We start from the raw sequence: 14523 nt of genomic DNA, 5'->3' as shown, positions 1-14523 counted from the left end.
GAGGATGAGGATGAGGATGAGGATGAGGATGAGGATGAGGATGAGGAGGCTGCTGGAGGCCAGGAAGGCAGTGGGTGGAATGTCTAAGGTTGCCCGGAGGTGCTGTGGGTGCTCCATCCATGGAGGTGCCCGAAGCCATGGATGGGGCCCTGGGCAGCCTGAGCTCATGGGGGGCAGCCAGCTCATGGTGAAGAGCTGGAATTGGTTGGGCTTTAAGGTCTCCTCCAACCCAACCATTCTATGATTCTAAGAACAGATGATTATAGAATTAGAGGTTCATAGAATGGCATAGGATGGAAGGGGTCCTAAAGCCCTCCCAACTCCAACCCCTGCCATGGAATCAGGCTGCCCACAGCCCCATCCACGGCCTCAGGCACCTCCAGGGATGGGGCACCCACACCTCTCTGAGCGCCTCACCGCCCTTTGAGTAAACAACTCCTTCTGTTCTTACATTGCTCCCTTCATCTCGGCTGCTCCGCCTCCTCTCACCTCGACAGCATCTACTGCAAGCAGTGCTGCAGGGCGGTGTGCTGCATCTGCGCTCTGCTGGACGCCGCTCACAGCGGGCAGCACTGCGACGTCAGCACGGAGGCACGGCTGCGGCGGGACGAGCTGGCAGCGCTGGGGCAGGAGCTGGCGGGGCAGCGGGGCGGCTTCGAGGCGTCGCGTGCGGCGCTGCAGGACGAGGCGTCGCGGCTGGAGGCGGCGGGGCTCGAGGTGCGGGAGCTGGTGAGGCAGCGCGTGGAGCAGCTGGTGAGGCTGATCCGGCACGAGGAGAAGGAGCTGCTGGCCACGGTGGAGAGGAGGCAGGAGAAGAGCCGCAGCGAGCTGGAGAGGGAGCTGCGGCGCGTGGAGGCCGTGCTGCGGAGGATGGAGGCGGGCGAGAGGCTGGTGGAGAAGATGGGCCTCTATGCCACGGAGCAGGAGGTGATGGACATGCAGCCCTTTGTCAAGGATGCGCTGGAGGAGCTGCGGAGGCAGCGGCCGGCGGCGGATGGGGAGCTGGGGCTGCACGAGGACTTTGCCGAGTGCCGTGGCAGGCTGCAGGCGCTGGCTGAGCGCATCGAGGGGCTGCAAGGTGAGATGTGGGCACGCTGCTCCGCAGAGCTGGGTGGAGGCCGAAAGCCAGGCTGGGTGTCCTACGTTGGGATTCACATCTCCTCCCACTTGGAGGACGGTGGTTGCTGCCCTCGCTCCGAGGCTGGGATGCCACCGTTGCTTCCGTTGCTGCCAAAGCAATGGTGGGCTTGCTGCGTGCACCCAGCCCCCAGTGCACTGTAAGGGGAGGGATGATGGTAAGTCATCTGTGCCCTGGGCTGGGGAAGGTGAGTGGCATGTGGATGCGGGTGTGCAGGAGGGCTGGGGTTGTCCTCTCCAAGAAGTGTGGCATGCACACGGGGCGCCTCTGTCCCTGGGCCCCGGTGTGCTGCCATCTGCTGAGCGCTCCATCCATGCTGTCCTCACTAAGCTCCCTCTCCTGCTCCCTTCAGCCCCGTTCCCCACAGCAGGTCCCGCTGTCCCCCAGCAGGACACGCCATCTGAGGACAGCAGCACTCCGACCCTCGACCTGCAGCCTCACCCCCATAGCCCAGGAGGAGAGGCACCCTCCACACCACCCACCCCTGCTGCACAGCGGGATGAAGGAGCAGAGGAAGGCTCAGCATCACCTCCCAGTGCTGCTGGGGACACCACATCTCTCCCCAAGAGCCTCCAGGCCTCCCTGGCCACCCTGCAGGAAGATTTTGGTTGCTGGGCCAGGGCACAACTGCAGCACATGGATGAGCTGCTGGGGGTCACCGCTTGCCTGCTGCAGGCTCAGCGCAGACAGAACAAACACCTGGTGTCCCTGTCCCGTGGGGTGCACTCCATGGCCCGCTCCCTCAGTGCCATCGCCTCCTCTATGGGGACAATGCTGCAACCGAGGCCTCAGGACCCCAGATCTGTGCTCACCCCACAGGAGCCCTCGCTGCCCTCCAACCTGCTGGATTTGTTCTACCCCAGCACCTCGCAGCAGAATGAAACGGATCGGGGTCCTGCAGCATCTCCACCTGCTGCCGAGCCCCCCGCCAGGTCACCATCACCCAAGGCCCCCAGCCCAGTGCTGGAGGAAGAGCATCCCAGCAGGGGCAAGCGAAACTGGAAGCACACTGCTGGCCCCAGGAAGAGGAGGAAGAAGTGAGGGGAAACGGTGTGCAATAATACCGCAGGAGAGCAGTGAGGATTGGGCTCCATCTGCAAACCAGGATGCCTAAAAAACCCATGGAAAGTCGCTGCAGGGACCAAGCTCCCCACCTCACTTGCTGTGCCAATAAAATCCTCCTAGGCTGAGCATTTGTCTTTTGCTGGTGTCGCAGCCCAAAAGGGCTCTCCTGAGAGCTTCCCAAATTGTGTCCCACTTCCCCCAACAAATGGTTTGAACACGTCCACGGCCACATCCTGAGCATTGCTGGAAAGCATTCCTATGGCATGTCCCCAGCTACCAAATCACAGCAACTTCATTGCATGATGCTACTAATGGCCTTTTCAGCTTTCCAGCACATGTGGGCGGCTGAATGAGCGAGCATTTTACCAGCCCAGCCTCACGGCTTGAGTTTGGCCTCTGCAGCATCTCCCAGTGGGGCTCAGGACTGCTCGTGTCTCCAGCATCCCCGTGGCAGCAGAGGGGACACGGCCCCACAGCCACCTGCACCTCCTGCAGAGGGTTTTGCAACACCCGTCCCTCTCAGACACCTCCAGCACTGCTCACCCTCCTCATCCCACTGTGTTTTTTGTTCTTTCAGAAGCTGCCCCCGCTCCAGCCACCACGGAAAGCTCCCACCAGGTGAGATCTGCTTTTTGCTCTCACCACAAGCCGTCCCAAATGCCAGGGCTTCCCACGACATCTCCAAGCACCCCTGCATCTCCTATTCATGGCCTCCACCTCCGCCCCTTGCCTCAGGTCCTCTGTTGGTCCCTGTGTGGTCCCATCACAGCCCCAGGCTGGCACACTGGTTTTGCTCACCAAAGCAAGGACCGTGCATCATTGTGCCTGTCTCGGTGTCATTACTTTGAGGTTCTTTCCTTGGGTTCAAAAACGAGTGCCTTGAGGATCCTCAGCCTTTCCCTCGGACTTGTGTAGTTGTGCTCTGGCAGCAAAGGACATCCCTGGCCACACGGGGATGCTCACTGAGCTCTGCTTTGCCCACTCAGGTCCCATTGACCTCCAACCCTGCCAAGAGGAAGAAAGATGAAAGCACCACCACGCTGCAACTTCCTGCAAAAGTGATAAAGGTTGAGAAGGACGACAATGAGTGGAGCACGTCAGTGGTGCCACAGGAACCAAACTGCTTGCCCCAACCCCAGACCAGCTTTTCTGCACCCACTATGGCTGCCAGCAGGGAAGGTTGCCTGCTGAACATCATGCCAGACAGCAGCGATGAGATGCATGACTCAGGTAAACGATGCTCCTGCAGGCATCAGGTGGGTTCTGGGGTTTTCAGTTTGCAGCATCCCCAAGAAGTTCCCAGGATGCTAGTCACATCTCAACGCATCTTCTTGTTCAGATGGTTGCCCCCCATTACCTCTTTGCTCCCAGGGCACCTCAGCTCAGCTGATGATGCTGACAGGGGGTCAGTTGGCCCTTGTGCTCACTGCAGGTCAGACAGTCCTGTGTCCTAAAGGTGATATGTCTTTTCTCTCTGGGCAGATAGCGACCTTCTCAACTTGGGCAGTGATGAAGAGGACAGCATGGATGAGGAGTTGCTGGTGAGTTAACATCCTGGCAAAGAACTTCTGAAATCCTTCCTGATAGCCGAAATACTTTTGTCAGAACCCTTCAACTCTGTGATAGCCCCATCTTTCCTGTCATCTTAGAGCAGAATGCTACTCGGTAAGGTTCCGAGCAGGTCACTCCAAGTCGTCCAGCAGTTAGTTTGAATAGATCCCTTTGGTCACCTCTAGGACGCACAAACACCCTGAGCTGCTGCCCTGGTTCTTCCTGAGATGTTTATTAAAAGCTAGTCGTTTGCTCCACCAGGACCCCAGTCTGCTAGATGATATGCTTGAGGATGGCACCAGCAATGACAACACACACCTTCCCATCTGCCTCCAGAACACGCTGGATGTGGGACAAGGAACCGTGATCTTCTTTGACGTTAAGATTTGGAGTAAGATCCTAAGTGGGAACATCTTCTGTAATGAGTATGCCATGTTGAAGCTGCCTTAGATCCCCACGTATGGCAGCATCACTTCTGATTTATTTGGGGTGGGCAGAAGTTGGGAAGCTTTGTGAGGTATTGGCACGAGCTGCCCTCAGGGATGGTGGAGTCACTGTCCCTGGAGGTGTTCAAGAAAATGATAGATGTGGCACCGTGGGACATGGTCTAGAGTGGTTACAGGTACAGGGCTGGATGATTTTAGTTGTCTTTCCAACTTTAATGATGCTACGATTCTATGAAGTTCAGATATTTCTGCCATAGGCTTGGTGATGTAAGAGGGAGGACAACCTCTTGAGCCGCTAAGGGCCTTGCTTTTGAGACAGACAGGGGGCTGTTAAAGGCTGAGTGACTCAGTGTTTTATTTCCGTGCTGAATAGGAGGTTAATTGTTCCTGTTCTTCCTCTCTCCTCCTCTTTCGCTTTTCCCTCGACCTCTCCAGAAAATGAAGTCATTCAGATGGCGGTGGTCGATAAAGAGAAAATACTCTCAGTCCTCATTCAGCCCACGATGCGTTTGCCCAACTCGACGGCCAAAACTAGCAGCTACGAGGTGGGCCTGAGGGATCTGCTTAGCCACCTCAGCACCATCCGCAGGCCCATCCTGGCTGCCTTTAGTCTCTGGTCACTGCCCCTTCCCACCCTCCTGAAAAGCCTGACGGCCATTGGCAAGAAAAAGGAGTTCCTCTCCATGATCTACGGCTTCCTGGATGTTCTACCCCTAATCAAGGAGAAGGTCCCCGAGAAGGAAAGCTGCAAGCTGAAGAACTTGGCCAGCAACTTGCTGTGGCGGGACCTGAGCAACTGCAGCACCCTGGAAAGTGCGAGCGCCATGATGGACCTGTGCAACGTCCTGGAGATCGACCTGGAGAACAAACCCACGCAGCTCCTCAGCCCTGCCAGCCTGGAGTCCTTCATGTCCCTGCAACCCTTGCTGGACAAGAAGCTGCTCAGCCGGCCCTCGGCCCAGACGTTGGCTTCCCATGGCGTCGGCCTCCCCGAGCTGCACGCCTGCTTCGCGTGCGACCCCGCCAGGGGTCTCCCCAAGATGTGCGCCTTGGTCAATGCCCACAGGCATCCCTCTGAGAAGAAGGTCCGTCACCTGAGCAAGATCAAGGCCTACTTCCAGCAGCAGCCGCTGGCGGGTAGCAGCCAGACCTCAGTACACGATGGGTTGCTGGAGGCTACAAAGACTAAGCAAGACAGATGAACGGTACTCCTCACCAATCCCACCCCATTGCCCTGCGTGGGATGCAACCTGGGTTTGCGGTTCAAACGCCCAAAGTGAGCACTCTCCAAACACAATGCCAGCCAGGCCGTTGCCTGATGGGGCAATGACCTTAATTGCCCTTTCTGTGTATGCATGCAGATGAAATAAATTGTTTCTTTGCTTTGTCACCTGCTGCAAATACTTTGCTTTACTCCCCATGCCCATGTTCAGTGTGGAGGAGGCTCAGGTAGACCTCTGCCCAATACAACTCCCTGACAGGAGGTCGTGGCGAAGTGGGGGTCGGCCTCTGCCCCAGGTAACAGTGACAGGATGAGAGGTGATGCACCTCAAGTTGTGCTAGGGGAGGTTCGGGTCGGGTATCAGGAAATACTTCTTCTTTGGAAGAGTGATAATGCATTGACACAGGCTGCCCAGGGAGGTGGGGCAGTCACTGCCCCTGGAGGGGCTCAACAGCTGTTGGAGTTGTCACAGCGAGCGACGTGGCTGAGGGCAGTCACAGCCTCCCCAGAGCCTTCTCCAAGCTAAAAGCAGACAAGATAACTACCTACACCTGATCTGTAAAAGATATCCCAAGTTAGTAAAGGGATAAGACGTTTCCAGACCTGAATCTGCCCTTAAATGCTGCATCAGAGAAAAGGGGAGACTTGTGCCCATCTCTCAAACAGATCTTGTAGGTACCTGGTCTGGAGTTGGGACACGTCTCCTGGGAGATCTTGCAGGGCTGCTTATTACCAGAAAAGATGTTAAAAAGAAACTGCAGTTAGCTGCACAGCACATTTGACACCAGCTCCTTGTTAGCTAATTAACACCATCCCCAGGGGACTGGGTGCTGCCAATTATCTTTGATAGGAGTGAGGGCTACAAAAAGCCCTGGGCAGCCCCTGCCCCTTATGCTGGGCTCTGGCAGGCAGGATGAGGCTCCTGAGCTGCCTGGGCTTTGCTCTTTTCTGCTGCCTCCTGGAGATGGGAGCTGCCTACAGCTCCTGGGGCTTTCTCCGAGGGGAGACGGAGCTGTGGGGGGCTCAGTCCTTGGGGCAGCCCCATGCCTTCTCCCTGCCCTCCCCATGGGCATGGGTGGACGTGTCCCAGCTCCAGGCTGCATCCCCACTGCACCCCGTGTCTGTGTGGTGCCAGGAGGCTCAGATGGTGGTCACAGTGCACAGGGACCTCTTTGGTACCGGGCGCCTGGTCCGGGCTGCAGACCTGACCCTGGGTACGGCTGCCTGCCCGGCCACAGCCCAGAATGCTGCTGAGAACGTGGTGACCTTCACGGCTGGGCTGCATGAGTGTGGCAGCACCCTCAGGGTAAGGCTGGGGGCCACGGGTGGGGGCTGACTCCTTGTTTGCACCTTGGGGTGCCGTGTAGCAAGGGATGCTGAGCCTTTGGGTGTTTAACTGGGAAGTTCTGCCTGGTTTCTTCCCATTTGTTTAGAAGGGTTGGAAGCAAACCTAAAGAGAAGCAAACCCAAAGAGGAAGCAGCTGCCAGCCCTCCCAGTGCTCGTTACTTCACATAGCCAAGGGCAGGCTTGGCGCTGCTGAAGCTTCTTTAGCCTGCTGGTGTCTCTGATGCAACACTTAATGGAGCACAGTGGCTGGGCTCTGTGCTTGGGGAAACAATTACAAGGTTTTCCTTATAGCTGGGAGCCTCAGTTCCTCTCTGAAGGCTGCAGAGTACCAGCAGCTGACAGTGAGTTTAGGGAAGTCTGGGTGCTGCCTGCTGTTGCTAGAGCATGTGTATGGTAACTGTTGAGTCACAGCCTGAACCACTGATTGAGCACCTGGGGAAAGGAACCTGGCAGCACAGGTGAAGGCAATTCAGCTGTGTGATAGGAAGGGTGGATTTTGGCTGCACCTCTCTTTGACCTCATTTAGGGGCTGACTGCCACTGGAGGAGGATCTCTGGTTGGAGATCCCTCCCTTGCGGAGTATTCCCTGCAAGCCTAGATCTTCAGGGACAGGAGAAGCCTTTCCTTTTTTCTTTGTAACCCCTTTCCATTGCATTAGTCCCGTTGTTATGACACCTCCTGTATGCCCATTCCACAGCACTGATCTTTTGATTGTTACAGAATGGCATGAAGCTGCTCTGAAAAAAGCTCAATCTCCTGGGAGAGGCTGTGGGGCTCCACTTGGGTGGCTGGAGGAGGAGGGTTCTTGGTGACTGCATCATGCAATCTGCCTCTCCCCAGGTCACCCCTGAGGCTCTCATCTACAGCACAAGCTTGAATTACAACCCAGTCCACGCTGGCAACCCTGTTGTCATCCGCACCAGCCCAGCTGTGGTTCCAATTGAGTGCCACTACCCAAGGTGAGTTGATGTGGATGGGCACCAAGCCCTCCTGCAGCAGCGGAGCCTTCTGATCACAAGCATCACTCCCCAGGAGGAGCAATGTGAGCAGCCACGCCATCCAGCCCACATGGGCACCCTTCCACTCCACCCTCTCCTCTGAGCAGAAGCTGCTCTTCTCCTTGCACCTAATGAACGGTAGGTTTGGAGCAGGGATCCCCTCTGGTTCGTGGGATGGGTGAGCTCCCCAGGTGGCAGAGCAGGACTGGCAGCTCCAGGGCCTTGTGTCCTCATAGGGTTCCTTGTGTGTGAGCAGTGAACTGTCTTCCTTTCATTCCAGATGACTGGAGCACCGAGAGGGCCTCTACTGTGTTCCAGCTGGGGGAGGTCCTCCACATGCAGGCGAGTGTCAGCGTGGGGAACCACGCACCTCTGAGGCTCTTTGTGGACAGCTGTGTGGCCACCCCCAGCCCAGACAGGGGCTCCTCTCCCCAGTATGCATTCATTGACTTCAGCGGGTAAGAGCTGCCTGTGCCCAGCTCTTGGCTCACCTCTCGGAGCCCTGGCTCTCAGCCATCTGGCTGACCTTTGTTTGTACCTAGGTGCATGGTGGATGGGCGGCTGGATGATGCTACCTCGACTTTTATATCCCCAAGGCCCCGGCTAGATGTGCTTCAGTTTGCAGTAGATGTGTTCAAGTTTGCAGGAGACTCCAGCAGCCTGGTAAATCCAAGATGGTGAACTCCCTTGTTTAGATGTTGTCCAACCTCGTGCCACGGTGTGAGTCAGTGCAGCTATGGGGTTGTGTTGGGAAAGTATTCCTACTCATTTGAGATGGAAGGGACCCTTAAAGTCCATCAGTGCAGCCCCTGCAATGCACAGAGACACCCACAGCACATCAGGTGCTCAGAGCCCTCCAGCCTGAGCTTGGTGTCTGCAGGGGTGGGACACCACAGCCTCTTTGGGCAATCTGGGCCAGTGCCTCGCTGCCCTTAGTGCAAAAAAAAACTTCCTTACATCCAATATAGATCTCTTCTCTTCTAGTTTGAATCCATTTCCCCCTTGTCCTACCCTTCAACAGACTCTGTTAGAGTCTGTCCCCTCGTAGAAACACATGGATGGGGTGTTACTGCTTCTGATCGTAGCCCTGTGAGCCCAGGCTCCTCCTTGGGTAATGGTTCTGGTCAAGACAAGCCCCCCTAGGTTAAGCTTGAACGGCTGCACTCAGTGTTCTGAAAGAAGCAGTGGTGTCTGGAGTGCCTCGGGGAGATAGTGGTCCCTCACAGGGCATGGGGAAGCCATGTGTGTGCCTCTGAGCTGACCAACCACCTCACCCTGCTGCTTGGTCTCTCAGCTTTACATCACCTGCCACCTGAAGGTCTCCCCAGCCAGCCAACCTCCAGACCCTCAGAACAAGGCTTGCTCCTTCCACAAACCCAGCGGGCTGTGAGTAGCTGGGATGTGCTTCTGGGCTGCCCGTCAGTGGGGTCCCTGCTATAGAGCAGGCTGGTGACCAGGCTCTCTTCCAGCTGGGCGCCTGTGGAGGGCACGAGGGCTGTGTGCTCGTGCTGTGAGACACAGAGCTGTGGCACAGCACGGCGCTCCCTGCAGCCCTTCAGCCCGTCCCATCAGCACAGAGGAAGACGATCCCGCAGAGAGCTGCCCCTGGGTCCCACACTGGGAGAAGCAAACGTGATGCTGGGCCCTCTGCTCATCCATGGCCACCAGCAGCACCCAGCAGGCAGGGTGCCCTCAGCAGGTGGGTAATGAAGATGGGGCGTGGGCCCATCTTTGCTTCTGACCACCTTTGGCTTCTCCTCTGCAGGTGCTGGAAGCCACGTGGGGCTGGGGCTGGCTGCTGGCTTGGCCATCCTGCTCCTTGCTGCTCTGGGAGCTCTGGTTGCCTGCCGGACGCACAGCAATCCTGTCTGAATTGTGTTCTCAACTTTTAGCTTCTGATATCCAATAAAAAGTAAACCTGACCCACGATGGGAGACTTCCTGGGGTCTGAAGGGGGGTTCTGGCTCATGCTGTCCATCCTGTCAGTAAGGGCTGGTGGGATGGGGGTCCTTGCTAAGGGGGGCTGGAGAGGTGCAGAGAAGGTTTGGCTCTTCTTGGGCTGCAGGGAGGCAGGAATTCCAGTCCCTGCCCCAAGGACTGTTTATGCATTTCATCCAAGGCTCGTTACATATAGATATGTATAAACAGTCCTTGGAGCAGGGACTGGAATTTCAGCCTCTGCTTTCCTCCCTCTCCCCCCCGCTGCCACCACAGAAATGGGCTTTTCCTCTCAGCACTATGGAGCTGGGGCTGATCTGATGCTCCTGTTCCAATCCTGAGAGCAGATGCTCTCTGCCGGGTGCAAACAGAAGCCCTGAATTCTGTGATGGGAAAGAGGAAGGGTTTCTGTGTTTCTCCTACCAGCCTTGTTCTTAAGAGACTTTCTCTACTGTTAGCGAAGCTCTGGCTTGCACCCATGGTCGCCATTCCCCCTAGCAGCCCTCATCCCCTTCTGAGCAGAGTCCCTGGCTTCTTGACATGCAGCTTTGTGTTACAAGCAGAAAGGAGCTGTGCTTTTAAGTCTCTTTTGCACAACGTGGTGGGGGGAAGAATGTTTTGCTTTGGGGCTTGCCCTGGGACTTTTCATCTCTGTCTCCTCCAGCTCTGTTCTTACCCTCTTTCCTGGCCTTGCTGGTTTGTGGCCAAGCCATCTTCTGCTTGGAATAAGGTCAGCACAGAATTTCCCTTTTTCTAAGACAAGCACCTCCCCAGCTCTGTGTCTCGATGGGCTGCTCATTGCAGAGGGGCCCCTGAGCTGCCCCCTCCTCACCAGCCAAGGCTCCTGCCCTCGCCCTGTGCTCCCCAGCCGTTGTTTACTGATTCAGCAGCGCCTGCCCTGTTATCTGCCTGCCGTCAGCGTGAGTGCCTTTGCCAAATGTCCTCCCGAAGACAGAGGCTCCCTGCTGGAATGCCTGGCTTTTCTACGCAAGCACCAATCTCAAGGTATCCTAAACACCGAGAAGTCCTGACCTGCTCCGTGGGGAGGAGAGTCAGCAGGAGGGCAGAAGGTTGTGCAATACAGCATGCTTGCATGTGCATCGTGCTTTTGGGGTGTTGCGTCAAATTCAGTGGGGTTTCTGGCTGCTGACTGATCCAAAGCTCCATCTGTTTCCTAGGGGCCAGCTGAGCTCCGCTGCAGCTCTCCTCTAGCTAAGGGCATCACAAAGGTGGGGAAGGATTTGGGGTGCAGAGCAGAACACCCTTTGTGTCACCGTGCACATAGCAGAGTGGGGAAAAGACATACAGACACAACGAAGGGGCTGAGAACGTGTGGGGCTGAGTCTCAAGCAGCCATCCATTCGCTAAGGGATGCCCTGGGTATTTTGCTGGGTGCTGGGCAGAGCTGCCTGACGTGGGCTGCAGGCTCAGCCCTGGAAGAGTGCTGCAGTAGGGTGTGATGGGGCTGGCTGAGCACGGCTGCACTCGTGCCGTTGGTGAGAAGTGGAATGTGTAAAGTCCCTACTTGAGATGCTATGGAGGGGCCACAGGGCAGCAGCAGAATCTGGAATAGCTCCGGGCAGGGCTGGGGGTGGTGGAAAGCCCCCACCTCTGACCCCCCCCCCCCCACAGCATCACCTCCCCAGGAGCCTTGAAAAGCCCCTTATCGCCAGGCAAAAACCTAAACAAGCCGCTCTGTCCCCGTCTCCCCGTCTCCGGCTTCTGCTGAGTTTTCTAAACAATTCCCCCAAAGAGGCTGACGAGGATGTTTTCTCTCGCCTTGGGCAGCCTAGGATGGGGGGCACAGCACCCCGGAAACGACTCTGCCTCCCCATCCCCACGTGCAGACAGCACAGGGGACGAGGGATATAAAGCACCGCGGAGCCGCCTTAGCTCCCATGCTGGGCGAGCTGGCAGTAGGCAGGATGCGAGGCGGCTGCGTGGTGCTGGGGCTCCTGTGCTGCTTGGTGGCCAGGGTGGGCTCCTACACACCCTGGGACCTCTCCTGGACAGCACGAGGGGATCCCTCTGCCTGGTCCTGGGGGACCGAGGCGCACTCACGGGCCGTGGCCGGCTCGCACCCGGTGGCCGTGCAGTGCCAGGAGGCGCAGCTGGTGGTGACGGTGCACAGGGACCTCTTTGGCACCGGGCGTCTCATCAACGCTGCCGACCTGACTCTGGGCCCAGCTGCCTGCAAGCACTCCTCGCTCAACGCCGCACACAACACCGTTACCTTCGCCGCTGGCCTCCACGAGTGCGGCAGCGTCGTGCAGGTGAGATCTCGCGCCCCAGGCGGGTGGTTTCCTCCCAGACAGGAGGTTTTGTTTTTTATCCACCAGAGCTGCTTTGTGCTTACAGCTGCAAACCCTGTGTTTCACCCTTTTATTTTTTTATTTTTTATTTTTTTTTGCATTTCCCAATGGAAAGAGACAGCTCTGGGCGGATGAGGGGGGAGGGGGGAGGTCTCGGTGCCTCGTTGCCAACTTTGTGCACTTTCCCTGCCCAGGTGACGCCAGATGCCCTCATCTACCGCACGCTCATCAACTACGACCCCAGCCCTGCCAGCAACCCTGTCATCATCCGCACCAACCCTGCTGTCATCCCCATCGAGTGCCACTACCCCAGGTAAGGGCCCTGCACCCTCACTGTCCCCCCACGTCTCCCCAGTGCCCAGCTGAGTGCTGACGCTGTCGCTTGCCAGGAGGGAGAACGTGAGCAGCAACGCCATCCGGCCCACCTGGTCCCCTTTCAACTCTGCGCTGTCAGCTGAGGAGAGGCTGGTGTTCTCCCTGCGCCTCATGAGCGGTATGTGGGATGGCACCCTGTACACCAGCAGGGTTGTGCCATGTGGCGCAGCTCCCAGTCACCCAACTGGGGGCACCCAGCTGTCCCAAAGCCATCAGCCACACTGCTCCCTGGCTGTCACTTCCGCTGTCCCCTCTCTCACCCCCTTGTGTCACCTCCCTGCCCTGCAGACGACTGGAGCACAGAGAGACCCTTCACCGGCTTCCAGCTGGGAGACATCCTCAACATCCAGGCTGAGGTCAGCACTGAGAGCCACGTGCCCCTGCGGCTCTTTGTGGACAGCTGCGTGGCTGCCCTGAGCCCCGACGGTGACTCCTCGCCCCACTACGCCATCATTGACTTCAACGGGTGAGCCTGGGGGGGGTCACTGCATCACCACACTCAGGGGGTTCAGTGAGATGCTGACCCACCCCCTCATCTGCCCCACGTTCAGGTGCTTAGTGGATGGGAGGGTGGATGACACCAGCTCTGCCTTCATCACACCCCGGCCGCGGGAGGATGTGCTGCGGTTCAGGATTGATGTCTTCAGGTTTGCGGGGGACACCAGGAACCTGGTAAGGCTGTATGCTGTGTCCATTCACAACACCTACCCTGAACCAGGCTGTCCCCAGGGAAAGGTCCCCAGCCCTTCCCCTGCCTTCCCACAGATCTACATCACCTGCCACCTGAAGGTGACCCCAGCAGACCAAGGCCCAGACCCCCAGAACAAGGCTTGCTCCTTCAATAAGGCCAGAAACACGTGAGTAGCTGCAGCACAAATCAGGCTGTTTTATGAACTCCAACTCAGGGGCTGGCACCCAAGCCTCAGACACAGGACACAGACCCTCTTTGTGAGTCTGGAGGGTGGTGGAAGAGGAGCTACCTGATACTGGGACACCACCTCACGCTCCCCCAGCATGTGTTTGCCAATGTTCTTGGTGTCCTTTGGGCAGAGAAGGGAGGGGGGAGTTGCTGGGGGTCCCTACTCACCGGTAACAGTCCTGCTGTCCTGCTCCAGCTGGGTGCCAGTGGAAGGCAGCCGGGATGTCTGCAGCTGCTGTGAGACGGGCAACTGTGAGCCACCCGCTCTCTCCCGGAGGCTCAACCCCATGGAGCGATGGCATGGCCGCCGCTTCCGCCGTGATGCCGGTAAGGTCCCTCCTTAGGGCTGGGGAGACCCAGGAAAGGGGGTACACAGCTCATGGTTCCATCTTTCCCAGGGAAAGAGGTTGCAGCTGATGTGGTCATTGGCCCCGTGTTGCTTTTGGCGGACCCGGGAGCTGTGGGACAGCTGCAGGAGGACGGTGATGGTGAGTCCCTGTGGTTGCGCCCTTGTGGTGCCGCTGCAGTGCCCTGCTCTGACGGCCGGGTTTGAGTTTGCAGGTGAAGCGGTGACGGTGCCCAGTGTGGAGATGGGGCTGGTGTGCGTGGCCGTGGCTGTAGCGCTGGCTGCCGTTGGGGTGGCTGTGGGTATTGCACGTAAGGGCTGCACCCGAACCTCAGCTGCGGCATGAGTGCAGGGCGAGCCGTGAATAAAGCCTGGAAAAGAGAAACTGTGTTGTGCTGTCCCTTTGCGCCGTTGTGGCTCTGGGGTAGCAGAGTCCCCAGCTCCAAGACCGCCTCCACCACTTGGGTTCAGGGTTGGGGGTTGCACTGCAATGGGGCTAGAGCACTGCCAGCAGTGGGATGCCCTAGGAGGTCTTCAGCTCCCCCCGGTGCCCCTGGTGGCCCTCCTCGGTACTACTGGGGTCAGCGGTTGGGTGGCCATAGAGGTGTCCCCAGCCTCTGGTCACCACGTGTTAGGGGGACAACGGCTGCACAGAGGATCCGTCTCCATGCCCTGCTCGGGCTCTGGGGGTCGCAAACCAGCCGGGTGGGCGCAGGGATCTGCTATACAGGATGGGGTGCCGCCTGGGACAAATCCCAAACCCCCGTGCACTCAGACTGCTGCGAGCGCCGGAAGTTCAAGAGCTCCGCTCCCGCCCGTGTCCCTTCAGCTCCGCGCGGCTTCGTTCCCCCCTCAACCTGAGCTG

The 14523-nt window shown here is 57.9% G+C and overlaps 3 protein-coding genes across 3 annotated transcripts in view; all 3 read left to right on the top strand.

Moving 5' to 3' along the window:
* Positions 1-5590, top strand: part of LOC122161658 (protein PML-like) — a 6932-nt gene extending 1342 nt beyond the window's left edge. Inside the window, exons 3-8 of the mRNA XM_042821213.1 lie at positions 498-1078; positions 2781-2821; positions 3190-3433; positions 3686-3744; positions 4016-4145; positions 4636-5590. Coding sequence (XP_042677147.1) covers positions 498-1078; positions 2781-2821; positions 3190-3433; positions 3686-3744; positions 4016-4145; positions 4636-5402 — 1822 coding nt within the window. The 3' untranslated portion in view covers positions 5403-5590. The remainder of the gene's footprint in view (positions 1-497; positions 1079-2780; positions 2822-3189; positions 3434-3685; positions 3745-4015; positions 4146-4635) is intronic.
* Positions 5591-6335: 745 nt separating this feature from the next.
* LOC122161649 (zona pellucida sperm-binding protein 3-like) lies at positions 6336-9640 on the top strand. The gene is made up of 8 exons (XM_042821202.1): positions 6336-6728; positions 7611-7729; positions 7803-7906; positions 8049-8226; positions 8311-8431; positions 9063-9154; positions 9238-9467; positions 9534-9640. The coding sequence occupies exons 1-8, from the start codon at positions 6336-6338 to the stop codon at positions 9638-9640; spliced, it is 1344 nt and encodes a 447-aa protein (XP_042677136.1).
* A 1964-nt stretch (positions 9641-11604) lies between these two features.
* Positions 11605-14004, top strand: LOC122161652 (zona pellucida sperm-binding protein 3). The gene is made up of 9 exons (XM_042821204.1): positions 11605-11979; positions 12213-12331; positions 12408-12511; positions 12682-12859; positions 12945-13065; positions 13159-13250; positions 13509-13639; positions 13711-13800; positions 13874-14004. Exons 1-9 carry the CDS (start codon positions 11605-11607, stop codon positions 14002-14004), a joined length of 1341 nt encoding a protein of 446 aa, XP_042677138.1.
* The last annotated feature ends 519 nt before the right edge of the window (positions 14005-14523 follow it).

The sequence above is a fragment of the Centrocercus urophasianus genome, unplaced genomic scaffold (assembly GCF_019232065.1).
Source record: "Centrocercus urophasianus isolate 14NV4802_14NV808 unplaced genomic scaffold, USGS_Curo_1.0 seq_194, whole genome shotgun sequence".
NCBI lineage: Eukaryota > Metazoa > Chordata > Aves > Galliformes > Phasianidae > Centrocercus > Centrocercus urophasianus.
Note: the sequence above shows the minus strand (reverse complement) of the source record. Positions and strands in the feature narration are given on the sequence as shown.

Bases quoted from the DNA above. Each gene is read 5' to 3' on its own strand.
- LOC122161649 (XM_042821202.1), top strand. From the start codon at position 6,336: ATGAGGCTCCTGAGCTGCCTGGGCTTTGCTCTTTTCTGCTGCCTCCTG. The intron at 6,729-7,610 runs GTAAGGCTGGGG...GCCTCTCCCCAG, and splicing joins AGTGTGGCAGCACCCTCAGG to GTCACCCCTGAGGCTCTCAT. The intron at 8,432-9,062 runs GTAAATCCAAGA...TTGGTCTCTCAG, and splicing joins CAGGAGACTCCAGCAGCCTG to CTTTACATCACCTGCCACCT.
- LOC122161652 (XM_042821204.1), top strand. From the start codon at position 11,605: ATGCTGGGCGAGCTGGCAGTAGGCAGGATGCGAGGCGGCTGCGTGGTG. The intron at 13,640-13,710 runs GTAAGGTCCCTC...CATCTTTCCCAG, and splicing joins CCGCTTCCGCCGTGATGCCG to GGAAAGAGGTTGCAGCTGAT. The intron at 13,801-13,873 runs GTGAGTCCCTGT...TTGAGTTTGCAG, and splicing joins GCTGCAGGAGGACGGTGATG to GTGAAGCGGTGACGGTGCCC.